The sequence below is a fragment of the Manis pentadactyla genome, chromosome 10 (assembly GCF_030020395.1).
Source record: "Manis pentadactyla isolate mManPen7 chromosome 10, mManPen7.hap1, whole genome shotgun sequence".
Classification (NCBI taxonomy): Eukaryota; Metazoa; Chordata; class Mammalia; order Pholidota; family Manidae; genus Manis; species Manis pentadactyla.
This window is the reverse complement of record NC_080028.1, coordinates 119730617-119757210: the sequence shown is the minus strand read 5'-3', so window position 1 is coordinate 119757210 and position 26594 is coordinate 119730617. Positions and strand designations below refer to the sequence as shown.

The window sequence follows — 26594 nt, the reverse complement described above, 5'->3', positions numbered from 1 at the left end:
GCTGTGGTGAAGATTTAGATGTTATCACAGAAGTTATCTGTAAACAGCGTCAGGTAGCAGTGAAACCCATAACCGGAGGAGCTATTTAGGTAGTCAGCGGCAGCCTTTCTGAGACAATAGCAAACTGAGGCCATGGCCACAGTTCCAGATTTGGGAGCAGGGACAGCGGCTGGGGGTGAGGACGTTGCAGGCACAGGAGCAAAGGCCCGAAGGCAGAGGTGAGCTTATGTTTTCATGAGCACAGAAGAGCCAGGTGTGGCTAGAGGTTATAAAGGAAAGTGGAACAAAATGACATTAAGGGACAGGCAGAAAGGAAGATCATTCACGGCCTTTTAAAATGTTCTATTCTTTTTGGTATCTATCTACAATTACCTTAAGAACCTTATGTTTATTTGGCTCCCCTCTTCACCAAGTACCCCCCCACAAACCCCATCAGAGTCACTGTCCATCAGCGTAGTAGCATGCTGTAGAATCACTACTTGTCTTCTCTGTGTAGCCTAGCCCTCCCCGTGCCCCACCACATTATACATGCTAATCATAACGCCCCCTTTCTTTTTCCCTGCCCTTATCCCTCCCTTCCCACCCATCCTCCTCAGTCCCTCTCTCTTTGGTAACTGTTAGTCCATTCTTGGGTTCTGTGATTGTGCTGCTGTTTTGTTCCTTCAGTCTTTCCTTTGCTCTTATACTCCAGAGATGAGTGAAATCATTTGGTACTTGTCTTTCTCCGCCTCGCTTATTTCACTGAGCATAATACCCTCTAGCTCCAAGCATGTGCTTGCAGACGGTAGGATTTGTTTTCTTCTTATGGCTGAATTATATTCCATTGTGCGTACATTCATCTACTGATGGACACGTAGGTTGTTTCCGTTTCTTGGCTGTTGTAAATAGTGCTGCGATAATCATCGGGGTACATCTGTCTTTTTTCAAAACGGGCTGCTGTATTCGTAGGGTAAATTCCTAGGAGCGGTATTGCTGGGTGAAATGGTATTTCTACTTTGAGCTCTTCGAGGAACCTCCATATTGCTTTGCACGGAGGTTGAACGAATTTACATTCCCACCAACAGTGTAGGAGGGTTCCCCTCTCTCCACATGCTTGCCAACGTTTGTTGTGGTTTTTCTTTTGGATGGTGGCGATCCTTACTGGTGTGAGGTGATATCTGATTGTGCTTTTAATTAGCATTTCTCTGATGACAGGCCATGTGGTGCATCTTTTCATGTGTCTATTGGGCACCTGAATTTCTTCTTTGGACAACTGCCTGTTCAGCTCCCCTGCCCACATTTTTATTGGATTACTTGCTTTTTGTTTGTTGAGGTGTGTTAGCTCTTTCTATATTTTGGATGTCAACCCTTCATCGGATCTGTCATTGATGAATATATTCTCCCATACTGGAGGATGCCCTTTTGTTCTGTTGATGGTGCCCTTTACTGAACGGAAGCTTTTAAGCTTGATATAGTCCCATTTGTTCATTTTTGCTTTTCTTTCCCTGGAGAGATATGTTCACGAAGAAGTCGCTCATGTTTATGTCCAAGATATTTTCGCCTGTCCGTCTCTAAGAGTTTTATGTTTTCATGGCTTCCATTCAGGGGTTCGATCAATTTTGAATTTACTTTTGTGTATGGGGTTAGACAATGATCCATGTTTCCTCCTTTTCTGCAGCCATCACCTCCGGCTCTGGAGCAGTGACCCAGACCACCAGCTGTGGGGCCAGTACATCAGGGTTTGGCAGCACCGTCTCTGCGCCCTTCACATCCAGGGTGTCAGCAGGCCCCACTGGCAGTGGGGGCTTTGGGACAAGCGTGGCTGCCCCCCACAGCAGCTCCACCACTGGGGCATTTGGCTCTGCGTCAGGACGGAGTGGGAGAACTGGTCTCAAGAACCCTTTCTGGGGATCCTTGAATCCAGACTCCCTGGGTGCAGCTGGCCAGAGCACACCATCTGCTTTCCGTGTGGCCAGCACGCAGCAGAACACGCCCGGGTTTTCAGGTGAGATTTGGAATGGGCTCGGTCTGCCGTGCCAGGCGCTGTCTTAAGTGCTGACACAGTCTCCGCTTTCGGAGCTGTATGCTGTGGTGAAGATTTAGATGTTATCACAGAAGTTATCTGTAAACAGCGTCAGGTAGCAGTGAAACCCATAACCGGAGGAGCTATTTAGGTAGTCAGCGGCAGCCTTTCTGAGACAATAGCAAACTGAGGCCATGGCCACAGTTCCAGATTTGGGAGCAGGGACAGCGGCTGGGGGTGAGGACGTTGCAGGCACAGGAGCAAAGGCCCGAAGGCAGAGGTGAGCTTATGTTTTCATGAGCACAGAAGAGCCAGGTGTGGCTAGAGGTTATAAAGGAAAGTGGAACAAAATGACATTAAGGGACAGGCAGAAAGGAAGATCATTCACGGCCTTTTAAAATGTTCTATTCTTTTTGGTATCTATCTACAATTACCTTAAGAACCTTATGTTTATTTGGCTCCCCTCTTCACCAAGTACCCCCCCACAAACCCCATCAGAGTCACTGTCCATCAGCGTAGTAGCATGCTGTAGAATCACTACTTGTCTTCTCTGTGTAGCCTAGCCCTCCCCGTGCCCCACCACATTATACATGCTAATCATAACGCCCCCTTTCTTTTTCCCTGCCCTTATCCCTCCCTTCCCACCCATCCTCCTCAGTCCCTCTCTCTTTGGTAACTGTTAGTCCATTCTTGGGTTCTGTGATTGTGCTGCTGTTTTGTTCCTTCAGTCTTTCCTTTGCTCTTATACTCCAGAGATGAGTGAAATCATTTGGTACTTGTCTTTCTCCGCCTCGCTTATTTCACTGAGCATAATACCCTCTAGCTCCAAGCATGTGCTTGCAGATGGTAGGATTTGTTTTCTTCTTATGGCTGAATTATATTCCATTGTGCGTACATTCATCTACTGATGGACACGTAGGTTGTTTCCGTTTCTTGGCTGTTGTAAATAGTGCTGCGATAATCATAGGGGTACATCTGTCTTTTTTCAAAACGGGCTGCTGTATTCGTAGGGTAAATTCCTAGGAGCGGTATTGCTGGGTGAAATGGTATTTCTACTTTGAGCTCTTCGAGGAACCTCCATATTGCTTTGCACGGAGGTTGAACGAATTTACATTCCCACCAACAGTGTAGGAGGGTTCCCCTCTCTCCACATGCTTGCCAACGTTTGTTGTGGTTTTTCTTTTGGATGGTGGCGATCCTTACTGGTGTGAGGTGACATCTGATTGTGCTTTTAATTAGCATTTCTCTGATGACAGGCCATGTGGTGCATCTTTTCATGTGTCTATTGGGCACCTGAATTTCTTCTTTGGACAACTGCCTGTTCAGCTCCCCTGCCCACATTTTTATTGGAATACTTGCTTTTTGTTTGTTGAGGTGTGTTAGCTCTTTCTATATTTTGGATGTCAACCCTTCATCGGATCTGTCATTGATGAATATATTCTCCCATACTGGAGGATGCCCTTTTGTTCTGTTGATGGTGCCCTTTACTGAACGGAAGCTTTTAAGCTTGATATAGTCCCATTTGTTCATTTTTGCTTTTCTTTCCCTGGAGAGATATGTTCACGAAGAAGTCGCTCATGTTTATGTCCAAGATATTTTCGCCTGTCCGTCTCTAAGAGTTTTATGTTTTCATGGCTTCCATTCAGGGGTTCGATCAATTTTGAATTTACTTTTGTGTATGGGGTTAGACAATGATCCATGTTTCCTCCTTTTCTGCAGCCATCACCTCCGGCTCTGGAGCAGTGACCCAGACCACCAGCTGTGGGGCCAGTACATCAGGGTTTGGCAGCACCGTCTCTGCGCCCTTCACATCCAGGGTGTCAGCAGGCCCCACTGGCAGTGGGGGCTTTGGGACAAGCGTGGCTGCCCCCCACAGCAGCTCCACCACTGGGGCATTTGGCTCTGCGTCAGGACGGAGTGGGAGAACTGGTCTCAAGAACCCTTTCTGGGGATCCTTGAATCCAGACTCCCTGGGTGCAGCTGGCCAGAGCACACCATCTGCTTTCCGTGTGGCCAGCACGCAGCAGAACACGCCCGGGTTTTCAGGTGAGATTTGGAATGGGCTCGGTCTGCCGTGCCAGGCGCTGTCTTAAGTGCTGACACAGTCTCCGCTTTCGGAGCTGTATGCTGTGGTGAAGATTTAGATGTTATCACAGAAGTTATCTGTAAACAGCGTCAGGTAGCAGTGAAACCCATAACCGGAGGAGCTATTTAGGTAGTCAGCGGCAGCCTTTCTGAGACAATAGCAAACTGAGGCCATGGCCACAGTTCCAGATTTGGGAGCAGGGACAGCGGCTGGGGGTGAGGACGTTGCAGGCACAGGAGCAAAGGCCCGAAGGCAGAGGTGAGCTTATGTTTTCATGAGCACAGAAGAGCCAGGTGTGGCTAGAGGTTATAAAGGAAAGTGGAACAAAATGACATTAAGGGACAGGCAGAAAGGAAGATCATTCACGGCCTTTTAAAATGTTCTATTCTTTTTGGTATCTATCTACAATTACCTTAAGAACCTTATGTTTATTTGGCTCCCCTCTTCACCAAGTACCCCCCCACAAACCCCATCAGAGTCACTGTCCATCAGCGTAGTAGCATGCTGTAGAATCACTACTTGTCTTCTCTGTGTAGCCTAGCCCTCCCCGTGCCCCACCACATTATACATGCTAATCATAACGCCCCCTTTCTTTTTCCCTGCCCTTATCCCTCCCTTCCCACCCATCCTCCTCAGTCCCTCTCTCTTTGGTAACTGTTAGTCCATTCTTGGGTTCTGTGATTGTGCTGCTGTTTTGTTCCTTCAGTCTTTCCTTTGCTCTTATACTCCAGAGATGAGTGAAATCATTTGGTACTTGTCTTTCTCCGCCTCGCTTATTTCACTGAGCATAATACCCTCTAGCTCCAAGCATGTGCTTGCAGACGGTAGGATTTGTTTTCTTCTTATGGCTGAATTATATTCCATTGTGCGTACATTCATCTACTGATGGACACGTAGGTTGTTTCCGTTTCTTGGCTGTTGTAAATAGTGCTGCGATAATCATCGGGGTACATCTGTCTTTTTTCAAAACGGGCTGCTGTATTCGTAGGGTAAATTCCTAGGAGCGGTATTGCTGGGTGAAATGGTATTTCTACTTTGAGCTCTTCGAGGAACCTCCATATTGCTTTGCACGGAGGTTGAACGAATTTACATTCCCACCAACAGTGTAGGAGGGTTCCCCTCTCTCCACATGCTTGCCAACGTTTGTTGTGGTTTTTCTTTTGGATGGTGGCGATCCTTACTGGTGTGAGGTGATATCTGATTGTGCTTTTAATTAGCATTTCTCTGATGACAGGCCATGTGGTGCATCTTTTCATGTGTCTATTGGGCACCTGAATTTCTTCTTTGGACAACTGCCTGTTCAGCTCCCCTGCCCACATTTTTATAGGAATACTTGCTTTTTGTTTGTTGAGGTGTGTTAGCTCTTTCTATATTTTGGATGTCAACCCTTCATCGGATCTGTCATTGATGAATATATTCTCCCATACTGGAGGATGCCCTTTTGTTCTGTTGATGGTGCCCTTTACTGAACGGAAGCTTTTAAGCTTGATATAGTCCCATTTGTTCATTTTTGCTTTTCTTTCCCTGGAGAGATATGTTCACGAAGAAGTCGCTCATGTTTATGTCCAAGATATTTTCGCCTGTCCGTCTCTAAGAGTTTTATGTTTTCATGGCTTCCATTCAGGGGTTCGATCAATTTTGAATTTACTTTTGTGTATGGGGTTAGACAATGATCCATGTTTCCTCCTTTTCTGCAGCCATCACCTCCGGCTCTGGAGCAGTGACCCAGACCACCAGCTGTGGGGCCAGTACATCAGGGTTTGGCAGCACCGTCTCTGCGCCCTTCACATCCAGGGTGTCAGCAGGCCCCACTGGCAGTGGGGGCTTTGGGACAAGCGTGGCTGCCCCCCACAGCAGCTCCACCACTGGGGCATTTGGCTCTGCGTCAGGACGGAGTGGGAGAACTGGTCTCAAGAACCCTTCCTGGGGATCCTTGAATCCAGACTCCCTGGGTGCAGCTGGCCAGAGCACACCATCTGCTTTCCGTGTGGCCAGCACGCAGCAGAACACGCCCGGGTTTTCAGGTGAGATTTGGAATGGGCTCGGTCTGCCGTGCCAGGCGCTGTCTTAAGTGCTGACACAGTCTCCGCTTTCGGAGCTGTATGCTGTGGTGAAGATTTAGATGTTATCACAGAAGTTATCTGTAAACAGCGTCAGGTAGCAGTGAAACCCATAACCGGAGGAGCTATTTAGGTAGTCAGCGGCAGCCTTTCTGAGACAATAGCAAACTGAGGCCATGGCCACAGTTCCAGATTTGGGAGCAGGGACAGCGGCTGGGGGTGAGGACGTTGCAGGCACAGGAGCAAAGGCCCGAAGGCAGAGGTGAGCTTATGTTTTCATGAGCACAGAAGAGCCAGGTGTGGCTAGAGGTTATAAAGGAAAGTGGAACAAAATGACATTAAGGGACAGGCAGAAAGGAAGATCATTCACGGCCTTTTAAAATGTTCTATTCTTTTTGGTATCTATCTACAATTACCTTAAGAACCTTATGTTTATTTGGCTCCCCTCTTCACCAAGTACCCCCCCACAAACCCCATCAGAGTCACTGTCCATCAGCGTAGTAGCATGCTGTAGAATCACTACTTGTCTTCTCTGTGTAGCCTAGCCCTCCCCGTGCCCCACCACATTATACATGCTAATCATAACGCCCCCTTTCTTTTTCCCTGCCCTTATCCCTCCCTTCCCACCCATCCTCCTCAGTCCCTCTCTCTTTGGTAACTGTTAGTCCATTCTTGGGTTCTGTGATTGTGCTGCTGTTTTGTTCCTTCAGTCTTTCCTTTGCTCTTATACTCCAGAGATGAGTGAAATCATTTGGTACTTGTCTTTCTCCGCCTCGCTTATTTCACTGAGCATAATACCCTCTAGCTCCAAGCATGTGCTTGCAGACGGTAGGATTTGTTTTCTTCTTATGGCTGAATTATATTCCATTGTGCGTACATTCATCTACTGATGGACACGTAGGTTGTTTCCGTTTCTTGGCTGTTGTAAATAGTGCTGCGATAATCATCGGGGTACATCTGTCTTTTTTCAAAACGGGCTGCTGTATTCGTAGGGTAAATTCCTAGGAGCGGTATTGCTGGGTGAAATGGTATTTCTACTTTGAGCTCTTCGAGGAACCTCCATATTGCTTTGCACGGAGGTTGAACGAATTTACATTCCCACCAACAGTGTAGGAGGGTTCCCCTCTCTCCACATGCTTGCCAACGTTTGTTGTGGTTTTTCTTTTGGATGGTGGCGATCCTTACTGGTGTGAGGTGATATCTGATTGTGCTTTTAATTAGCATTTCTCTGATGACAGGCCATGTGGTGCATCTTTTCATGTGTCTATTGGGCACCTGAATTTCTTCTTTGGACAACTGCCTGTTCAGCTCCCCTGCCCACATTTTTATTGGATTACTTGCTTTTTGTTTGTTGAGGTGTGTTAGCTCTTTCTATATTTTGGATGTCAACCCTTCATCGGATCTGTCATTGATGAATATATTCTCCCATACTGGAGGATGCCCTTTTGTTCTGTTGATGGTGCCCTTTACTGAACGGAAGCTTTTAAGCTTGATATAGTCCCATTTGTTCATTTTTGCTTTTCTTTCCCTGGAGAGATATGTTCACGAAGAAGTCGCTCATGTTTATGTCCAAGATATTTTCGCCTGTCCGTCTCTAAGAGTTTTATGTTTTCATGGCTTCCATTCAGGGGTTCGATCAATTTTGAATTTACTTTTGTGTATGGGGTTAGACAATGATCCATGTTTCCTCCTTTTCTGCAGCCATCACCTCCGGCTCTGGAGCAGTGACCCAGACCACCAGCTGTGGGGCCAGTACATCAGGGTTTGGCAGCACCGTCTCTGCGCCCTTCACATCCAGGGTGTCAGCAGGCCCCACTGGCAGTGGGGGCTTTGGGACAAGCGTGGCTGCCCCCCACAGCAGCTCCACCACTGGGGCATTTGGCTCTGCGTCAGGACGGAGTGGGAGAACTGGTCTCAAGAACCCTTTCTGGGGATCCTTGAATCCAGACTCCCTGGGTGCAGCTGGCCAGAGCACACCATCTGCTTTCCGTGTGGCCAGCACGCAGCAGAACACGCCCGGGTTTTCAGGTGAGATTTGGAATGGGCTCGGTCTGCCGTGCCAGGCGCTGTCTTAAGTGCTGACACAGTCTCCGCTTTCGGAGCTGTATGCTGTGGTGAAGATTTAGATGTTATCACAGAAGTTATCTGTAAACAGCGTCAGGTAGCAGTGAAACCCATAACCGGAGGAGCTATTTAGGTAGTCAGCGGCAGCCTTTCTGAGACAATAGCAAACTGAGGCCATGGCCACAGTTCCAGATTTGGGAGCAGGGACAGCGGCTGGGGGTGAGGACGTTGCAGGCACAGGAGCAAAGGCCCGAAGGCAGAGGTGAGCTTATGTTTTCATGAGCACAGAAGAGCCAGGTGTGGCTAGAGGTTATAAAGGAAAGTGGAACAAAATGACATTAAGGGACAGGCAGAAAGGAAGATCATTCACGGCCTTTTAAAATGTTCTATTCTTTTTGGTATCTATCTACAATTACCTTAAGAACCTTATGTTTATTTGGCTCCCCTCTTCACCAAGTACCCCCCCACAAACCCCATCAGAGTCACTGTCCATCAGCGTAGTAGCATGCTGTAGAATCACTACTTGTCTTCTCTGTGTAGCCTAGCCCTCCCCGTGCCCCACCACATTATACATGCTAATCATAACGCCCCCTTTCTTTTTCCCTGCCCTTATCCCTCCCTTCCCACCCATCCTCCTCAGTCCCTCTCTCTTTGGTAACTGTTAGTCCATTCTTGGGTTCTGTGATTGTGCTGCTGTTTTGTTCCTTCAGTCTTTCCTTTGCTCTTATACTCCAGAGATGAGTGAAATCATTTGGTACTTGTCTTTCTCCGCCTCGCTTATTTCACTGAGCATAATACCCTCTAGCTCCAAGCATGTGCTTGCAGACGGTAGGATTTGTTTTCTTCTTATGGCTGAATTATATTCCATTGTGCGTACATTCATCTACTGATGGACACGTAGGTTGTTTCCGTTTCTTGGCTGTTGTAAATAGTGCTGCGATAATCATCGGGGTACATCTGTCTTTTTTCAAAACGGGCTGCTGTATTCGTAGGGTAAATTCCTAGGAGCGGTATTGCTGGGTGAAATGGTATTTCTACTTTGAGCTCTTCGAGGAACCTCCATATTGCTTTGCACGGAGGTTGAACGAATTTACATTCCCACCAACAGTGTAGGAGGGTTCCCCTCTCTCCACATGCTTGCCAACGTTTGTTGTGGTTTTTCTTTTGGATGGTGGCGATCCTTACTGGTGTGAGGTGATATCTGATTGTGCTTTTAATTAGCATTTCTCTGATGACAGGCCATGTGGTGCATCTTTTCATGTGTCTATTGGGCACCTGAATTTCTTCTTTGGACAACTGCCTGTTCAGCTCCCCTGCCCACATTTTTATTGGATTACTTGCTTTTTGTTTGTTGAGGTGTGTTAGCTCTTTCTATATTTTGGATGTCAACCCTTCATCGGATCTGTCATTGATGAATATATTCTCCCATACTGGAGGATGCCCTTTTGTTCTGTTGATGGTGCCCTTTACTGAACGGAAGCTTTTAAGCTTGATATAGTCCCATTTGTTCATTTTTGCTTTTCTTTCCCTGGAGAGATATGTTCACGAAGAAGTCGCTCATGTTTATGTCCAAGATATTTTCGCCTGTCCGTCTCTAAGAGTTTTATGTTTTCATGGCTTCCATTCAGGGGTTCGATCAATTTTGAATTTACTTTTGTGTATGGGGTTAGACAATGATCCATGTTTCCTCCTTTTCTGCAGCCATCACCTCCGGCTCTGGAGCAGTGACCCAGACCACCAGCTGTGGGGCCAGTACATCAGGGTTTGGCAGCACCGTCTCTGCGCCCTTCACATCCAGGGTGTCAGCAGGCCCCACTGGCAGTGGGGGCTTTGGGACAAGCGTGGCTGCCCCCCACAGCAGCTCCACCACTGGGGCATTTGGCTCTGCGTCAGGACGGAGTGGGAGAACTGGTCTCAAGAACCCTTTCTGGGGATCCTTGAATCCAGACTCCCTGGGTGCAGCTGGCCAGAGCACACCATCTGCTTTCCGTGTGGCCAGCACGCAGCAGAACACGCCCGGGTTTTCAGGTGAGATTTGGAATGGGCTCGGTCTGCCGTGCCAGGCGCTGTCTTAAGTGCTGACACAGTCTCCGCTTTCGGAGCTGTATGCTGTGGTGAAGATTTAGATGTTATCACAGAAGTTATCTGTAAACAGCGTCAGGTAGCAGTGAAACCCATAACCGGAGGAGCTATTTAGGTAGTCAGCGGCAGCCTTTCTGAGACAATAGCAAACTGAGGCCATGGCCACAGTTCCAGATTTGGGAGCAGGGACAGCGGCTGGGGGTGAGGACGTTGCAGGCACAGGAGCAAAGGCCCGAAGGCAGAGGTGAGCTTATGTTTTCATGAGCACAGAAGAGCCAGGTGTGGCTAGAGGTTATAAAGGAAAGTGGAACAAAATGACATTAAGGGACAGGCAGAAAGGAAGATCATTCACGGCCTTTTAAAATGTTCTATTCTTTTTGGTATCTATCTACAATTACCTTAAGAACCTTATGTTTATTTGGCTCCCCTCTTCACCAAGTACCCCCCCACAAACCCCATCAGAGTCACTGTCCATCAGCGTAGTAGCATGCTGTAGAATCACTACTTGTCTTCTCTGTGTAGCCTAGCCCTCCCCGTGCCCCACCACATTATACATGCTAATCATAACGCCCCCTTTCTTTTTCCCTGCCCTTATCCCTCCCTTCCCACCCATCCTCCTCAGTCCCTCTCTCTTTGGTAACTGTTAGTCCATTCTTGGGTTCTGTGATTGTGCTGCTGTTTTGTTCCTTCAGTCTTTCCTTTGCTCTTATACTCCAGAGATGAGTGAAATCATTTGGTACTTGTCTTTCTCCGCCTCGCTTATTTCACTGAGCATAATACCCTCTAGCTCCAAGCATGTGCTTGCAGACGGTAGGATTTGTTTTCTTCTTATGGCTGAATTATATTCCATTGTGCGTACATTCATCTACTGATGGACACGTAGGTTGTTTCCGTTTCTTGGCTGTTGTAAATAGTGCTGCGATAATCATCGGGGTACATCTGTCTTTTTTCAAAACGGGCTGCTGTATTCGTAGGGTAAATTCCTAGGAGCGGTATTGCTGGGTGAAATGGTATTTCTACTTTGAGCTCTTCGAGGAACCTCCATATTGCTTTGCACGGAGGTTGAACGAATTTACATTCCCACCAACAGTGTAGGAGGGTTCCCCTCTCTCCACATGCTTGCCAACGTTTGTTGTGGTTTTTCTTTTGGATGGTGGCGATCCTTACTGGTGTGAGGTGATATCTGATTGTGCTTTTAATTAGCATTTCTCTGATGACAGGCCATGTGGTGCATCTTTTCATGTGTCTATTGGGCACCTGAATTTCTTCTTTGGACAACTGCCTGTTCAGCTCCCCTGCCCACATTTTTATTGGATTACTTGCTTTTTGTTTGTTGAGGTGTGTTAGCTCTTTCTATATTTTGGATGTCAACCCTTCATCGGATCTGTCATTGATGAATATATTCTCCCATACTGGAGGATGCCCTTTTGTTCTGTTGATGGTGCCCTTTACTGAACGGAAGCTTTTAAGCTTGATATAGTCCCATTTGTTCATTTTTGCTTTTCTTTCCCTGGAGAGATATGTTCACGAAGAAGTCGCTCATGTTTATGTCCAAGATATTTTCGCCTGTCCGTCTCTAAGAGTTTTATGTTTTCATGGCTTCCATTCAGGGGTTCGATCAATTTTGAATTTACTTTTGTGTATGGGGTTAGACAATGATCCATGTTTCCTCCTTTTCTGCAGCCATCACCTCCGGCTCTGGAGCAGTGACCCAGACCACCAGCTGTGGGGCCAGTACATCAGGGTTTGGCAGCACCGTCTCTGTGCCCTTCACATCCAGGGTGTCAGCAGGCCCCACTGGCAGTGGGGGCTTTGGGACAAGCGTGGCTGCCCCCCACAGCAGCTCCACCACTGGGGCATTTGGCTCTGCGTCAGGACGGAGTGGGAGAACTGGTCTCAAGAACCCTTTCTGGGGATCCTTGAATCCAGACTCCCTGGGTGCAGCTGGCCAGAGCACACCATCTGCTTTCCGTGTGGCCAGCACGCAGCAGAACACGCCCGGGTTTTCAGGTGAGATTTGGAATGGGCTCGGTCTGCCGTGCCAGGCGCTGTCTTAAGTGCTGACACAGTCTCCGCTTTCGGAGCTGTATGCTGTGGTGAAGATTTAGATGTTATCACAGAAGTTATCTGTAAACAGCGTCAGGTAGCAGTGAAACCCATAACCGGAGGAGCTATTTAGGTAGTCAGCGGCAGCCTTTCTGAGACAATAGCAAACTGAGGCCATGGCCACAGTTCCAGATTTGGGAGCAGGGACAGCGGCTGGGGGTGAGGACGTTGCAGGCACAGGAGCAAAGGCCCGAAGGCAGAGGTGAGCTTATGTTTTCATGAGCACAGAAGAGCCAGGTGTGGCTAGAGGTTATAAAGGAAAGTGGAACAAAATGACATTAAGGGACAGGCAGAAAGGAAGATCATTCACGGCCTTTTAAAATGTTCTATTCTTTTTGGTATCTATCTACAATTACCTTAAGAACCTTATGTTTATTTGGCTCCCCTCTTCACCAAGTACCCCCCCACAAACCCCATCAGAGTCACTGTCCATCAGCGTAGTAGCATGCTGTAGAATCACTACTTGTCTTCTCTGTGTAGCCTAGCCCTCCCCGTGCCCCACCACATTATACATGCTAATCATAACGCCCCCTTTCTTTTTCCCTGCCCTTATCCCTCCCTTCCCACCCATCCTCCTCAGTCCCTCTCTCTTTGGTAACTGTTAGTCCATTCTTGGGTTCTGTGATTGTGCTGCTGTTTTGTTCCTTCAGTCTTTCCTTTGCTCTTATACTCCAGAGATGAGTGAAATCATTTGGTACTTGTCTTTCTCCGCCTCGCTTATTTCACTGAGCATAATACCCTCTAGCTCCAAGCATGTGCTTGCAGACGGTAGGATTTGTTTTCTTCTTATGGCTGAATTATATTCCATTGTGCGTACATTCATCTACTGATGGACACGTAGGTTGTTTCCGTTTCTTGGCTGTTGTAAATAGTGCTGCGATAATCATCGGGGTACATCTGTCTTTTTTCAAAACGGGCTGCTGTATTCGTAGGGTAAATTCCTAGGAGCGGTATTGCTGGGTGAAATGGTATTTCTACTTTGAGCTCTTCGAGGAACCTCCATATTGCTTTGCACGGAGGTTGAACGAATTTACATTCCCACCAACAGTGTAGGAGGGTTCCCCTCTCTCCACATGCTTGCCAACGTTTGTTGTGGTTTTTCTTTTGGATGGTGGCGATCCTTACTGGTGTGAGGTGACATCTGATTGTGCTTTTAATTAGCATTTCTCTGATGACAGGCCATGTGGTGCATCTTTTCATGTGTCTATTGGGCACCTGAATTTCTTCTTTGGACAACTGCCTGTTCAGCTCCCCTGCCCACATTTTTATTGGAATACTTGCTTTTTGTTTGTTGAGGTGTGTTAGCTCTTTCTATATTTTGGATGTCAACCCTTCATCGGATCTGTCATTGATGAATATATTCTCCCATACTGGAGGATGCCCTTTTGTTCTGTTGATGGTGCCCTTTACTGAACGGAAGCTTTTAAGCTTGATATAGTCCCATTTGTTCATTTTTGCTTTTCTTTCCCTGGAGAGATATGTTCACGAAGAAGTCGCTCATGTTTATGTCCAAGATATTTTCGCCTGTCCGTCTCTAAGAGTTTTATGTTTTCATGGCTTCCATTCAGGGGTTCGATCAATTTTGAATTTACTTTTGTGTATGGGGTTAGACAATGATCCATGTTTCCTCCTTTTCTGCAGCCATCACCTCCGGCTCTGGAGCAGTGACCCAGACCACCAGCTGTGGGGCCAGTACATCAGGGTTTGGCAGCACCGTCTCTGCGCCCTTCACATCCAGGGTGTCAGCAGGCCCCACTGGCAGTGGGGGCTTTGGGACAAGCGTGGCTGCCCCCCACAGCAGCTCCACCACTGGGGCATTTGGCTCTGCGTCAGGACGGAGTGGGAGAACTGGTCTCAAGAACCCTTTCTGGGGATCCTTGAATCCAGACTCCCTGGGTGCAGCTGGCCAGAGCACACCATCTGCTTTCCGTGTGGCCAGCACGCAGCAGAACACGCCCGGGTTTTCAGGTGAGATTTGGAATGGGCTCGGTCTGCCGTGCCAGGCGCTGTCTTAAGTGCTGACACAGTCTCCGCTTTCGGAGCTGTATGCTGTGGTGAAGATTTAGATGTTATCACAGAAGTTATCTGTAAACAGCGTCAGGTAGCAGTGAAACCCATAACCGGAGGAGCTATTTAGGTAGTCAGCGGCAGCCTTTCTGAGACAATAGCAAACTGAGGCCATGGCCACAGTTCCAGATTTGGGAGCAGGGACAGCGGCTGGGGGTGAGGACGTTGCAGGCACAGGAGCAAAGGCCCGAAGGCAGAGGTGAGCTTATGTTTTCATGAGCACAGAAGAGCCAGGTGTGGCTAGAGGTTATAAAGGAAAGTGGAACAAAATGACATTAAGGGACAGGCAGAAAGGAAGATCATTCACGGCCTTTTAAAATGTTCTATTCTTTTTGGTATCTATCTACAATTACCTTAAGAACCTTATGTTTATTTGGCTCCCCTCTTCACCAAGTACCCCCCCACAAACCCCATCAGAGTCACTGTCCATCAGCGTAGTAGCATGCTGTAGAATCACTACTTGTCTTCTCTGTGTAGCCTAGCCCTCCCCGTGCCCCACCACATTATACATGCTAATCATAACGCCCCCTTTCTTTTTCCCTGCCCTTATCCCTCCCTTCCCACCCATCCTCCTCAGTCCCTCTCTCTTTGGTAACTGTTAGTCCATTCTTGGGTTCTGTGATTGTGCTGCTGTTTTGTTCCTTCAGTCTTTCCTTTGCTCTTATACTCCAGAGATGAGTGAAATCATTTGGTACTTGTCTTTCTCCGCCTCGCTTATTTCACTGAGCATAATACCCTCTAGCTCCAAGCATGTGCTTGCAGACGGTAGGATTTGTTTTCTTCTTATGGCTGAATTATATTCCATTGTGCGTACATTCATCTACTGATGGACACGTAGGTTGTTTCCGTTTCTTGGCTGTTGTAAATAGTGCTGCGATAATCATAGGGGTACATCTGTCTTTTTTCAAAACGGGCTGCTGTATTCGTAGGGTAAATTCCTAGGAGCGGTATTGCTGGGTGAAATGGTATTTCTACTTTGAGCTCTTCGAGGAACCTCCATATTGCTTTGCACGGAGGTTGAACGAATTTACATTCCCACCAACAGTGTAGGAGGGTTCCCCTCTCTCCACATGCTTGCCAACGTTTGTTGTGGTTTTTCTTTTGGATGGTGGCGATCCTTACTGGTGTGAGGTGATATCTGATTGTGCTTTTAATTAGCATTTCTCTGATGACAGGCCATGTGGTGCATCTTTTCATGTGTCTATTGGGCACCTGAATTTCTTCTTTGGACAACTGCCTGTTCAGCTCCCCTGCCCACATTTTTATTGGATTACTTGCTTTTTGTTTGTTGAGGTGTGTTAGCTCTTTCTATATTTTGGATGTCAACCCTTCATCGGATCTGTCATTGATGAATATATTCTCCCATACTGGAGGATGCCCTTTTGTTCTGTTGATGGTGCCCTTTACTGAACGGAAGCTTTTAAGCTTGATATAGTCCCATTTGTTCATTTTTGCTTTTCTTTCCCTGGAGAGATATGTTCACGAAGAAGTCGCTCATGTTTATGTCCAATATATTTTCGCCTGTCCGTCTCTAAGAGTTTTATGTTTTCATGGCTTCCATTCAGGGGTTCGATCAATTTTGAATTTACTTTTGTGTATGGGGTTAGACAATGATCCATGTTTCCTCCTTTTCTGCAGCCATCACCTCCGGCTCTGGAGCAGTGACCCAGACCACCAGCTGTGGGGCCAGTACATCACGGTTTGGCAGCACCGTCTCTGCGCCCTTCACATCCAGGGTGTCAGCAGGCCCCACTGGCAGTGGGGGCTTTGGGACAAGCGTGGCTGCCCCCCACAGCAGCTCCACCACTGGAGCATTTGGCTCTGCGTCAGGACGGAGTGGGAGAACTGGTCTCAAGAACCCTTTCTGGGGATCCTTGAATCCAGACTCCCTGGGTGCAGCTGGCCAGAGCACACCATCTGCTTTCCGTGTGGCCAGCACGCAGCAGAACACGCCCGGGTTTTCAGGTGAGATTTGGAATGGGCTCGGTCTGCCGTGCCAGGCGCTGTCTTAAGTGCTGACACAGTCTCCGCTTTCGGAGCTGTATGCTGTGGTGAAGATTTAGATGTTATCACAGAAGTTATCTGTAAACAGCGTCAGGTAGCAGTGAAACCCATAACCGGAGGAGCTATTTAGGTAGTCAGCGGCAGCCTTTCTGAGACAATAGCAAACTGAGGCCATGGCCACAGTTCCAGATTTGGGAGCAGGGACAGCGGCTGGGGGTGAGGACGTTGCAGGCACAGGAGCAAAGGCCCGAAGGCAGAGGTGAGCTTATGTTTTCATGAGCACAGAAGAGCCAGGTGTGGCTAGAGGTTATAAAGGAAAGTGGAACAAAATGACATTAAGGGACAGGCAGAAAGGAAGATCATTCACGGCCTTTTAAAATGTTCTATTCTTTTTGGTATCTATCTACAATTACCTTAAGAACCTTATGTTTATTTGGCTCCCCTCTTCACCAAGTACCCCCCCACAAACCCCATCAGAGTCACTGTCCATCAGCGTAGTAGCATGCTGTAGAATCACTACTTGTCTTCTCTGTGTAGCCTAGCCCTCCCCGTGCCCCACCACATTATACATGCTAATCATAACGCCCCCTTTCTTTTTCCCTGCCCTTATCCCTCCCTTCCCACCCATCCTCCTCAGTCCCTCTCTCTTTGGTAACTGTTAGTCCATTCTTGGGTTCTGTGATTGTGCTGCTGTTTTGTTCCTTCAGTCTTTCCTTTGCTCTTATACTCCAGAGATGAGTGAAATCATTTGGTACTTGTCTTTCTCCGCCTCGCTTATTTCACTGAGCATAATACCCTCTAGCTCCAAGCATGTGCTTGCAGACGGTAGGATTTGTTTTCTTCTTATGGCTGAATTATATTCCATTGTGCGTACATTCATCTACTGATGGACACGTAGGTTGTTTCCGTTTCTTGGCTGTTGTAAATAGTGCTGCGATAATCATCGGGGTACATCTGTCTTTTTTCAAAACGGGCTGCTGTATTCGTAGGGTAAATTCCTAGGAGCGGTATTGCTGGGTGAAATGGTATTTCTACTTTGAGCTCTTCGAGGAACCTCCATATTGCTTTGCACGGAGGTTGAACGAATTTACATTCCCACCAACAGTGTAGGAGGGTTCCCCTCTCTCCACATGCTTGCCAACGTTTGTTGTGGTTTTTCTTTTGGATGGTGGCGATCCTTACTGGTGTGAGGTGATATCTGATTGTGCTTTTAATTAGCATTTCTCTGATGACAGGCCATGTGGTGCATCTTTTCATGTGTCTATTGGGCACCTGAATTTCTTCTTTGGACAACTGCCTGTTCAGCTCCCCTGCCCACATTTTTATTGGAATACTTGCTTTTTGTTTGTTGAGGTGTGTTAGCTCTTTCTATATTTTGGATGTCAACCCTTCATCGGATCTGTCATTGATGAATATATTCTCCCATACTGGAGGATGCCCTTTTGTTCTGTTGATGGTGCCCTTTACTGAACGGAAGCTTTTAAGCTTGATATAGTCCCATTTGTTCATTTTTGCTTTTCTTTCCCTGGAGAGATATGTTCACGAAGAAGTCGCTCATGTTTATGTCCAAGATATTTTCGCCTGTCCGTCTCTAAGAGTTTTATGTTTTCATGGCTTCCATTCAGGGGTTCGATCAATTTTGAATTTACTTTTGTGTATGGGGTTAGACAATGATCCATGTTTCCTCCTTTTCTGCAGCCATCACCTCCGGCTCTGGAGCAGTGACCCAGACCACCAGCTGTGGGGCCAGTACATCACGGTTTGGCAGCACCGTCTCTGCGCCCTTCACATCCAGGGTGTCAGCAGGCCCCACTGGCAGTGGGGGCTTTGGGACAAGCGTGGCTGCCCCCCACAGCAGCTCCACCACTGGGGCATTTGGCTCTGCGTCAGGACGGAGTGGGAGAACTGGTCTCAAGAACCCTTTCTGGGGATCCTTGAATCCAGACTCCCTGGGTGCAGCTGGCCAGAGCACAGCATCTGCTTTCCGTGTGGCCAGCACGCAGCAGAACACGCCCGGGTTTTCAGGTGAGATTTGGAATGGGCTCGGTCTGCCGTGCCAGGCGCTGTCTTAAGTGCTGACACAGTCTCCGCTTTCGGAGCTGTATGCTGTGGTGAAGATTTAGATGTTATCACAGAAGTTATCTGTAAACAGCGTCAGGTAGCAGTGAAACCCATAACCGGAGGAGCTATTTAGGTAGTCAGCGGCAGCCTTTCTGAGACAATAGCAAACTGAGGCCATGGCCACAGTTCCAGATTTGGGAGCAGGGACAGCGGCTGGGGGTGAGGACGTTGCAGGCACAGGAGCAAAGGCCCGAAGGCAGAGGTGAGCTTATGTTTTCATGAGCACAGAAGAGCCAGGTGTGGCTAGAGGTTATAAAGGAAAGTGGAACAAAATGACATTAAGGGACAGGCAGAAAGGAAGATCATTCACGGCCTTTTAAAATGTTCTATTCTTTTTGGTATCTATCTACAATTACCTTAAGAACCTTATGTTTATTTGGCTCCCCTCTTCACCAAGTACCCCCCCACAAACCCCATCAGAGTCACTGTCCATCAGCGTAGTAGCATGCTGTAGAATCACTACTTGTCTTCTCTGTGTAGCCTAGCCCTCCCCGTGCCCCACCACATTATACATGCTAATCATAACGCCCCCTTTCTTTTTCCCTGCCCTTATCCCTCCCTTCCCACCCATCCTCCTCAGTCCCTCTCTCTTTGGTAACTGTTAGTCCATTCTTGGGTTCTGTGATTGTGCTGCTGTTTTGTTCCTTCAGTCTTTCCTTTGCTCTTATACTCCAGAGATGAGTGAAATCATTTGGTACTTGTCTTTCTCCGCCTCGCTTATTTCACTGAGCATAATACCCTCTAGCTCCAAGCATGTGCTTGCAGACGGTAGGATTTGTTTTCTTCTTATGGCTGAATTATATTCCATTGTGCGTACATTCATCTACTGATGGACACGTAGGTTGTTTCCGTTTCTTGGCTGTTGTAAATAGTGCTGCGATAATCATAGGGGTACATCTGTCTTTTTTCAAAACGGGCTGCTGTATTCGTAGGGTAAATTCCTAGGAGCGGTATTGCTGGGTGAAATGGTATTTCTACTTTGAGCTCTTCGAGGAACCTCCATATTGCTTTGCACGGAGGTTGAACGAATTTACATTCCCACCAACAGTGTAGGAGGGTTCCCCTCTCTCCACATGCTTGCCAACGTTTGTTGTGGTTTTTCTTTTGGATGGTGGCGATCCTTACTGGTGTGAGGTGATATCTGATTGTGCTTTTAATTAGCATTTCTCTGATGACAGGCCATGTGGTGCATCTTTTCATGTGTCTATTGGGCACCTGAATTTCTTCTTTGGACAACTGCCTGTTCAGCTCCCCTGCCCACATTTTTATTGGAATACTTGCTTTTTGTTTGTTGAGGTGTGTTAGCTCTTTCTATATTTTGGATGTCAACCCTTCATCGGATCTGTCATTGATGAATATATTCTCCCATACTGGAGGATGCCCTTTTGTTCTGTTGATGGTGCCCTTTACTGAACGAAAGCTTTTAAGCTTGATATAGTCCCATTTGTTCATTTTTGCTTTTCTTTCCCTGGAGAGATATGTTCACGAAGAAGTCGCTCATGTTTATGTCCAAGATATTTTCGCCTGTCCGTCTCTAAGAGTTTTATGTTTTCATGGCTTCCATTCAGGGGTTCGATCAATTTTGAATTTACTTTTGTGTATGGGGTTAGACAATGATCCATGTTTCCTCCTTTTCTGCAGCCATCACCTCCGGCTCTGGAGCAGTGACCCAGACCACCAGCTGTGGGGCCAGTACATCACGGTTTGGCAGCACCATCTCTGCGCCCTTCACATCCAGGGTGTCAGCAGGCCCCACTGGCAGTGGGGGCTTTGGGACAAGCGTGGCTGCCCCCCACAGCAGCTCCACCACTGGGGCATTTGGCTCTGCGTCAGGACGGAGTGGGAGAACTGGTCTCAAGAACCCTTTCTGGGGATCCTTGAATCCAGACTCCCTGGGTGCAGCTGGCCAGAGCACACCATCTGCTTTCCGTGTGGCCAGCACGCAGCAGAACACGCCCGGGTTTTCAGGTGAGATTTGGAATGGGCTCGGTCTGCCGTGCCAGGCGCTGTCTTAAGTGCTGACACAGTCTCCGCTTTCGGAGCTGTATGCTGTGGTGAAGATTTAGATGTTATCACAGAAGTTATCTGTAAACAGCGTCAGGTAGCAGTGAAACCCATAACTGGAGGAGCTATTTAGGTAGTCAGCGGCAGCCTTTCTGAGACAATAGCAAACTGAGGCCATGGCCACAGTTCCAGATTTGGGAGCAGGGACAGCGGCTGGGGGTGAGGACGTTGCAGGCACAGGAGCAAAGGCCTGAAGGCAGAGGTGAGCTTATGTTTTCATGAGCACAGAAGAGCCAGGTGTGGCTAGAGGTTATAAAGGAAAGTGGAACAAAATGACATTAAGGGACAGGCAGAAAGGAAGATCATTCACAGCCTTTTAAAATGTTCTATTCTTTTTGGTATCTATCTACAATTACCTTAAGAACCTTATGTTTATTTGGCTCCCCTCTTCACCAAGTACCCCCCCACAAACCCCATCAGAGTCACTGTCCATCAGCGTAGTAGCATGCTGTAGAATCACTACTTGTCTTCTCTGTGTAGCCTAGCCCTCCCCGTGCCCCACCACATTATACATGCTAATCATAACGCCCCCTTTCTTTTTCCCTGCCCTTATCCCTCCCTTCCCACCCATCCTCCTCAGTCCCTCTCTCTTTGGTAACTGTTAGTCCATTCTTGGGTTCTGTGATTGTGCTGCTGTTTTGTTCCTTCAGTTTTTCCTTTGCTCTTATACTCCAGAGATGAGTGAAATCATTTGGTACTTGTCTTTCTCCGCCTCGCTTATTTCACTGAGCATAATACCCTCTAGCTCCAAGCATGTGCTTGCAGACGGTAGGATTTGTTTTCTTCTTATGGCTGAATTATATTCCATTGTGCGTACATTCATCTACTGATGGACACGTAGGTTGTTTCCGTTTCTTGGCTGTTGTAAATAGTGCTGCGATAATCATCGGGGTACATCTGTCTTTTTTCAAAACGGGCTGCTGTATTCGTAGGGTAAATTCCTAGGAGCGGTATTGCTGGGTGAAATGGTATTTCTACTTTGAGCTCTTCGAGGAACCTCCATATTGCTTTGCACGGAGGTTGAACGAATTTACATTCCCACCAACAGTGTAGGAGGGTTCCCCTCTCTCCACATGCTTGCCAACGTTTGTTGTGGTTTTTCTTTTGGATGGTGGCGATCCTTACTGGTGTGAGGTGATATCTGATTGTGCTTTTAATTAGCATTTCTCTGATGACAGGCCATGTGGTGCATCTTTTCATGTGTCTATTGGGCACCTGAATTTCTTCTTTGGACAACTGCCTGTTCAGCTCCCCTGCCCACATTTTTATTGGATTACTTGCTTTTTGTTTGTTGAGGTGTGTTAGCTCTTTCTATATTTTGGATGTCAACCCTTCATCGGATCTGTCATTGATGAATATATTCTCCCATACTGGAGGATGCCCTTTTGTTCTGTTGATGGTGCCCTTTACTGAACGGAAGCTTTTAAGCTTGATATAGTCCCATTTGTTCATTTTTGCTTTTCTTTCCCTGGAGAGATATGTTCACGAAGAAGTCGCTCATGTTTATGTCCAAGATATTTTCGCCTGTCCTTCTCTAAGAGTTTTATGTTTTCATGGCTTCCATTCAGGGGTTCGATCAATTTTGAATTTACTTTTGTGTATGGGGTTAGACAATGATCCATGTTTCCTCCTTTTCTGCAGCCATCACCTCCGGCTCTGGAGCAGTGACCCAGACCACCAGCTGTGGGGCCAGTACATCACGGTTTGGCAGCACCATCTCTGCGCCCTTCACATCCAGGGTGTCAGCAGGCCCCACTGGCAGTGGGGGCTTTGGGACAAGCGTGGCTGCCCCCCACAGCAGCTCCACCACTGGGGCATTTGGCTCTGCGTCAGGACGGAGTGGGAGAACTGGTCTCAAGAACCCTTTCTGGGGATCCTTGAATCCAGACTCCCTGGGTGCAGCTGGCCAGAGCACATCCTCTCCCATCCACATGGCCAGGTCAAGTCAGAACACGTCTGGTATTGCAGGTGAGATTTCTAATGGGCTCCGTCAGCAGTGGCTGTTGCTGTTTTAAATGCTGAGATAGTCTCCGCCTTTGGAGCTGTACACTCTGGTTCAGATTTAGATGTTGTTACAGACGTTATGTTTAAAGAGAATCAGGTACCAGTGTAACTCATCACCAGAGGAGGTAGTTAGGTTGTTAGCAACAGCCTTCATGAGATAATAGGAAACTGAGACAATGGCCGCAAATCTAGAGTTGGGCGCTGGGCCATCGGGTGGAGTTGATGACTTTTCTTGGACAGGAGCAAAGGCGCCACGGCAGAGACGAGCTTATATTTTCATGAGCAGAGAAGAGCCAGTGTGGCTAGAGGTTTAAAAAGGAAGGTGGGATAAAATGACATTAAGAGAGAGACAGAAAGGAAGTTCATTCACGGCCCTTTAAAATGGTGTTTTTTTTTTGTTAAACTACAATTACCTTAAGAACATTATGTTTATTTGGCTCCCCCCTTCACCAAGTATCCTGCACAGACTCCATTAGAATCACTGTCCATCAGTGTAGTAACATGCTGTAGAATCACTACTTGTCTTCTCTGTGTAGCCTAGCCCTACCCGTGCCCCCCCACATTATACATGCTAATCATAATGCCCCCTGTCTTTTTCCCTGCCCTTATCCCTCCCTTCCCATCCATCCTCCTCAGTCTCTTTCCCTTTGGTACCTGTTAGTCCATTCTTGGGTTCTGTGATTCTGCTGCTGTTTTGTTCCTTCAGTTTTTCCTTTGCTCTTATACTCTAGAGATGAGTGAAATCATTTGGTACTTGTCTTTCTCCACCTCACTTATTTAACAGAACATAATACCCTCTAGCTCCATCCATGTTGTTGCAAATGGTAGGATTTGTTTTCTTCTTATAGGTGAATTATATTCCATTGTGCATATGTATCAAATCTTTTTTATGCATTTGTCTACTGATAGACACTTAGTTTGTTTCCATTTCCTGGCTGTTGTAAATAGCACTGTGACAAATATTGGGGTGCATCTGTCTTTTTTCAAACTGGGCAGCTGTATTCTTAGGGTAAATTAGTTGGTTTGGATTTCCTCGGTCAAATGTATTTCTATTTTGAGCTTTTTGAGTAACCTCCATATTGCTTTTCACAAAGGTTAAACGAATTTACATTCCCACCAACAGTATAGAAGGATTTCCCTTTCTCCACAACCTCACCAACGTTTGTTGTTGTTTGTGTTTTTGATGGCGGCGATCCTTACTGGTGTGAGGTGATATCTCATTGTGGTCTTTATTGGCATTTCTCTGATGACAAGCAATATGATGCATGATATCATGTGTCTATTGGCCATCTGAATTTCCTCTTTGGAGAAGTGTCTGTTTAGCTCCCATGCCCATTTTTTAATTGGAATATTTGCTTTTTATTTGTTGAGCTGTGTTTGCTCATTATATATTTTGGATGTCAACCCTTAACCAGATCTGTCATTTATGAATATATTCTCCCATGCTGTAGGATGTCCTTTTGTTGTGTTGATGGTGTTCTTTACTTTACAGAAGCTTTTAAGCTTGATATAGTCCCATTTGTTCATTTTTGCTTTTGTTTCCTTTGCCTGAAGAGAGACGTTCAAGAAGAAGACGCTCATGTTTATGTCCAAGAGATTTTTGCCTGTCTTTCTCTAAGAGTTTTATGGTTTCATGGCTTAGATTCAGGTCTTTGATCCATTTCAAATTTACTTTTGTCTATGCATTAGACAATGATCCATGTTTCTTCCTATTTTGCAGCCATCACCTCGGCCTTTGCAGCTATGACCCTGACCACCACCAGCGGGACCAGTACCTCAGTGTTCGGTGGCACTACGTTAACGCCCTTCACGTCCAGGGTGTCAGCAGGGTCCACTGGCAGTGGAGGTTTTGTGATCAGTATGGCTGCCCCCAACAACAGCTCCACCACTGGCTCATTCAGATTTGGGTCAGGACGGACTGGGAGAACTGGTCTCAAGAACCCTTTCTGGGGATCCTTGAATCCAGACTCCCTGGGTGCAGCTGGCCAGAGCACACCCTCTACCATCCACGTGGCCAGGACACCTCAGGACACGTCTGAGATTGCAGGTGAGATTTGGAATGGGCTCGGTCTGCAGTGCAAGGCACTGTTTTAAGTGGTGAGACAGTCTTCGCTTCTGGAGCTGTACCCTCTGTTGAAAATTTAGATGTTATCACAGAAGTTATCCATAAACAGTACCAGGTAGCAGTTTAACTCATGACTGGATGAGCTATTTAGTTAGACAGCGGCAGCCTTTTAGAGACAGTAGAAACCTGAGGCCTTCGCCGCAGTTCCAGGGATGGGAGCAGGGACAGCGGCTGGGGGTGAGGACGTTGCAGGCACAAGAGCAAAGGCCCGAAGGCAGAGATGAGCTTATGTTTTCATGAGCAGAGAAGAGGCCAGTGTGGCTAGAGGTTTAAAAAGGAAACTGGGATAAAATGACATTAACAGACAGGCAGAAAGGAAGATCATTCATAGCCTTTAAAATTTTTTTTCCTTTTTTGGTATCTATCTACAATTACCTGAAAAACAGTAAGTTTACTTGGTTCTCCCCTTCCCCAAGTACCCCACACAAACCCCATTAGTGTCCCTGTCCGTCAGCCTAGTAAGATGCTGTACAGTCACTACTTGTCTTCTCTGTGTAGCCTAGCCCCCCCCGTTCACCCCCACATTATGTATGCTAATCATAATGCCCCGTTTCTTTTTCCCTGCCCTTATCCCTCCCTTCCCACCCATCCTCCTCAGTCCCTTTCCCTTTGGTAACTGTTAGTCCATTCTTGGGCTCTGTGATTCTGCTGCTGTTTTGTTCCTTCAGTTTTTCCTTTGTTCTTATACTCCAGAGATGAGTGAAATCATGTGGTACTTGTCCTTCTCCACCTGGCTTATTTCACTGAGCATATTACCCTCCAGCTCCATCCATGTTGTTGCTAATCGTAGAACTTGTTTTCTTTTTATGGCTGAATTATATTCCATTGTGCATATGTATCACATCTTTTTTATACATTCATCTACTGGTCGACACATAGGTTTTTTCTTTTTCTTGGCTGTTGTAAACAGTGCTGCGATAAACATAGGGGTGCATCTGTCTTTTTCAAACTGGGCTGTTGTATTCTTAGTGGAAATTCCTTGGAGTGATATTCCTGGGTCAAATGGTATTTCCTTTTTGAGCTTTTTGAGGCACCTCCATATTGCTTTCCACAATGGTAGAACAAATTTACATTCCCATGAACAGTGTAGGAGGGTTCTCCTTTCTCCACAACCTCGCCAACATTTGTTGTTGCTTGTTTTGGATGGTAGCTGTCCTTACTGGTGTGAGGTGATATCTCATTGTGGTTTTAATTTACATTTCTCTGATGAGAAGCAATGTGGCCCATCTTTTCATGTGTCTATTGGCCATCTGAATTTCTTCTTTGGAGACCTGTCTGTTCAGCTCCCCTGCCCATTTTTTAATTGGATTATTTGCTTTTTGTTTGTTGAGGTGTGTTAGCTCTTTCTATATTTTGGATGTCAACCCTTTATCGGATCTGTCATTTATGAATATATTCTCCCATACTGGAGTATGACCTTTTGTTCTATTGATGGTTTTCTGTACTGTACAGAAGCTTTAAAGTTTGATATGGTCCCATTTGTTCATTTTTGCTTTCCTTTCCCTTGACTGGGAAGATATGTTCATGAAGGCGCTCATGTTTGTGTCCAAGAGATTTTTTCCTGTTGTTTTCTAAGTGTTTTATGGTTTCATGACTTACATTCAGGTCTTTGATCCATTTCAAAATTACTTTTGTATATGGGGTTAGACAATGATCCATGTTTCCTCCTTTTTTGCAGTCATCACCTCGGCCTTTGCAGCTATGACCCTGACCACCAGCAGTGGGACCAGTAGCTCCATGTTTGGCGTTACCACCTCATCGCCCTTCAAGTCTGGGGTGTGAGCAGGTCCAGCTGGCAGTGGGGGCTTT

The 26594-nt window shown here is 46.9% G+C and overlaps 3 protein-coding genes across 13 annotated transcripts in view; 2 read left to right on the top strand and 1 right to left on the bottom strand.

Annotated features, from left to right (window-relative positions):
- The window catches only part of LOC118928522 (eukaryotic peptide chain release factor GTP-binding subunit ERF3A-like), an 81063-nt gene that overhangs the window by 28945 nt on the left and 25524 nt on the right, over positions 1-26594 (bottom strand). For 2 of the 11 annotated variants that reach the window (XM_057487561.1, XM_057487566.1), the window contains one exon: positions 20347-20899. The exons of 7 other annotated variants lie outside the window; for them this stretch is intronic. Coding sequence is in view for 1 of the 4 variants with exons in the window: in XM_057487566.1 (XP_057343549.1) it covers positions 20734-20899 (166 nt within the window). In the remaining 3 variants the exon portion in view is untranslated. Of the gene's footprint in view, positions 1-20346; positions 20900-22880; positions 22963-26594 lie in introns of those variants that run through there. 2 more of the 11 variants (XM_057487571.1, XM_057487562.1) reach the window with 2 other exon arrangements.
- LOC130679197 (putative nuclear envelope pore membrane protein POM 121B) lies at positions 953-6178 on the top strand. Its single transcript, XM_057487554.1, has 3 exons — positions 953-1984; positions 3722-4048; positions 5786-6178. The coding sequence occupies exons 1-3, from the start codon at positions 1630-1632 to the stop codon at positions 6157-6159; spliced, it is 1056 nt and encodes a 351-aa protein (XP_057343537.1). The 5' UTR covers positions 953-1629; the 3' UTR covers positions 6160-6178.
- LOC130679196 (nuclear pore complex protein DDB_G0274915-like) lies at positions 11269-26584 on the top strand. The gene is made up of 8 exons (XM_057487548.1): positions 11269-12304; positions 14042-14368; positions 16106-16432; positions 18170-18496; positions 20234-20560; positions 22298-22624; positions 24381-24707; positions 26464-26584. Exons 1-8 carry the CDS (start codon positions 11950-11952, stop codon positions 26565-26567), a joined length of 2421 nt encoding a protein of 806 aa, XP_057343531.1. The 5' UTR covers positions 11269-11949; the 3' UTR covers positions 26568-26584.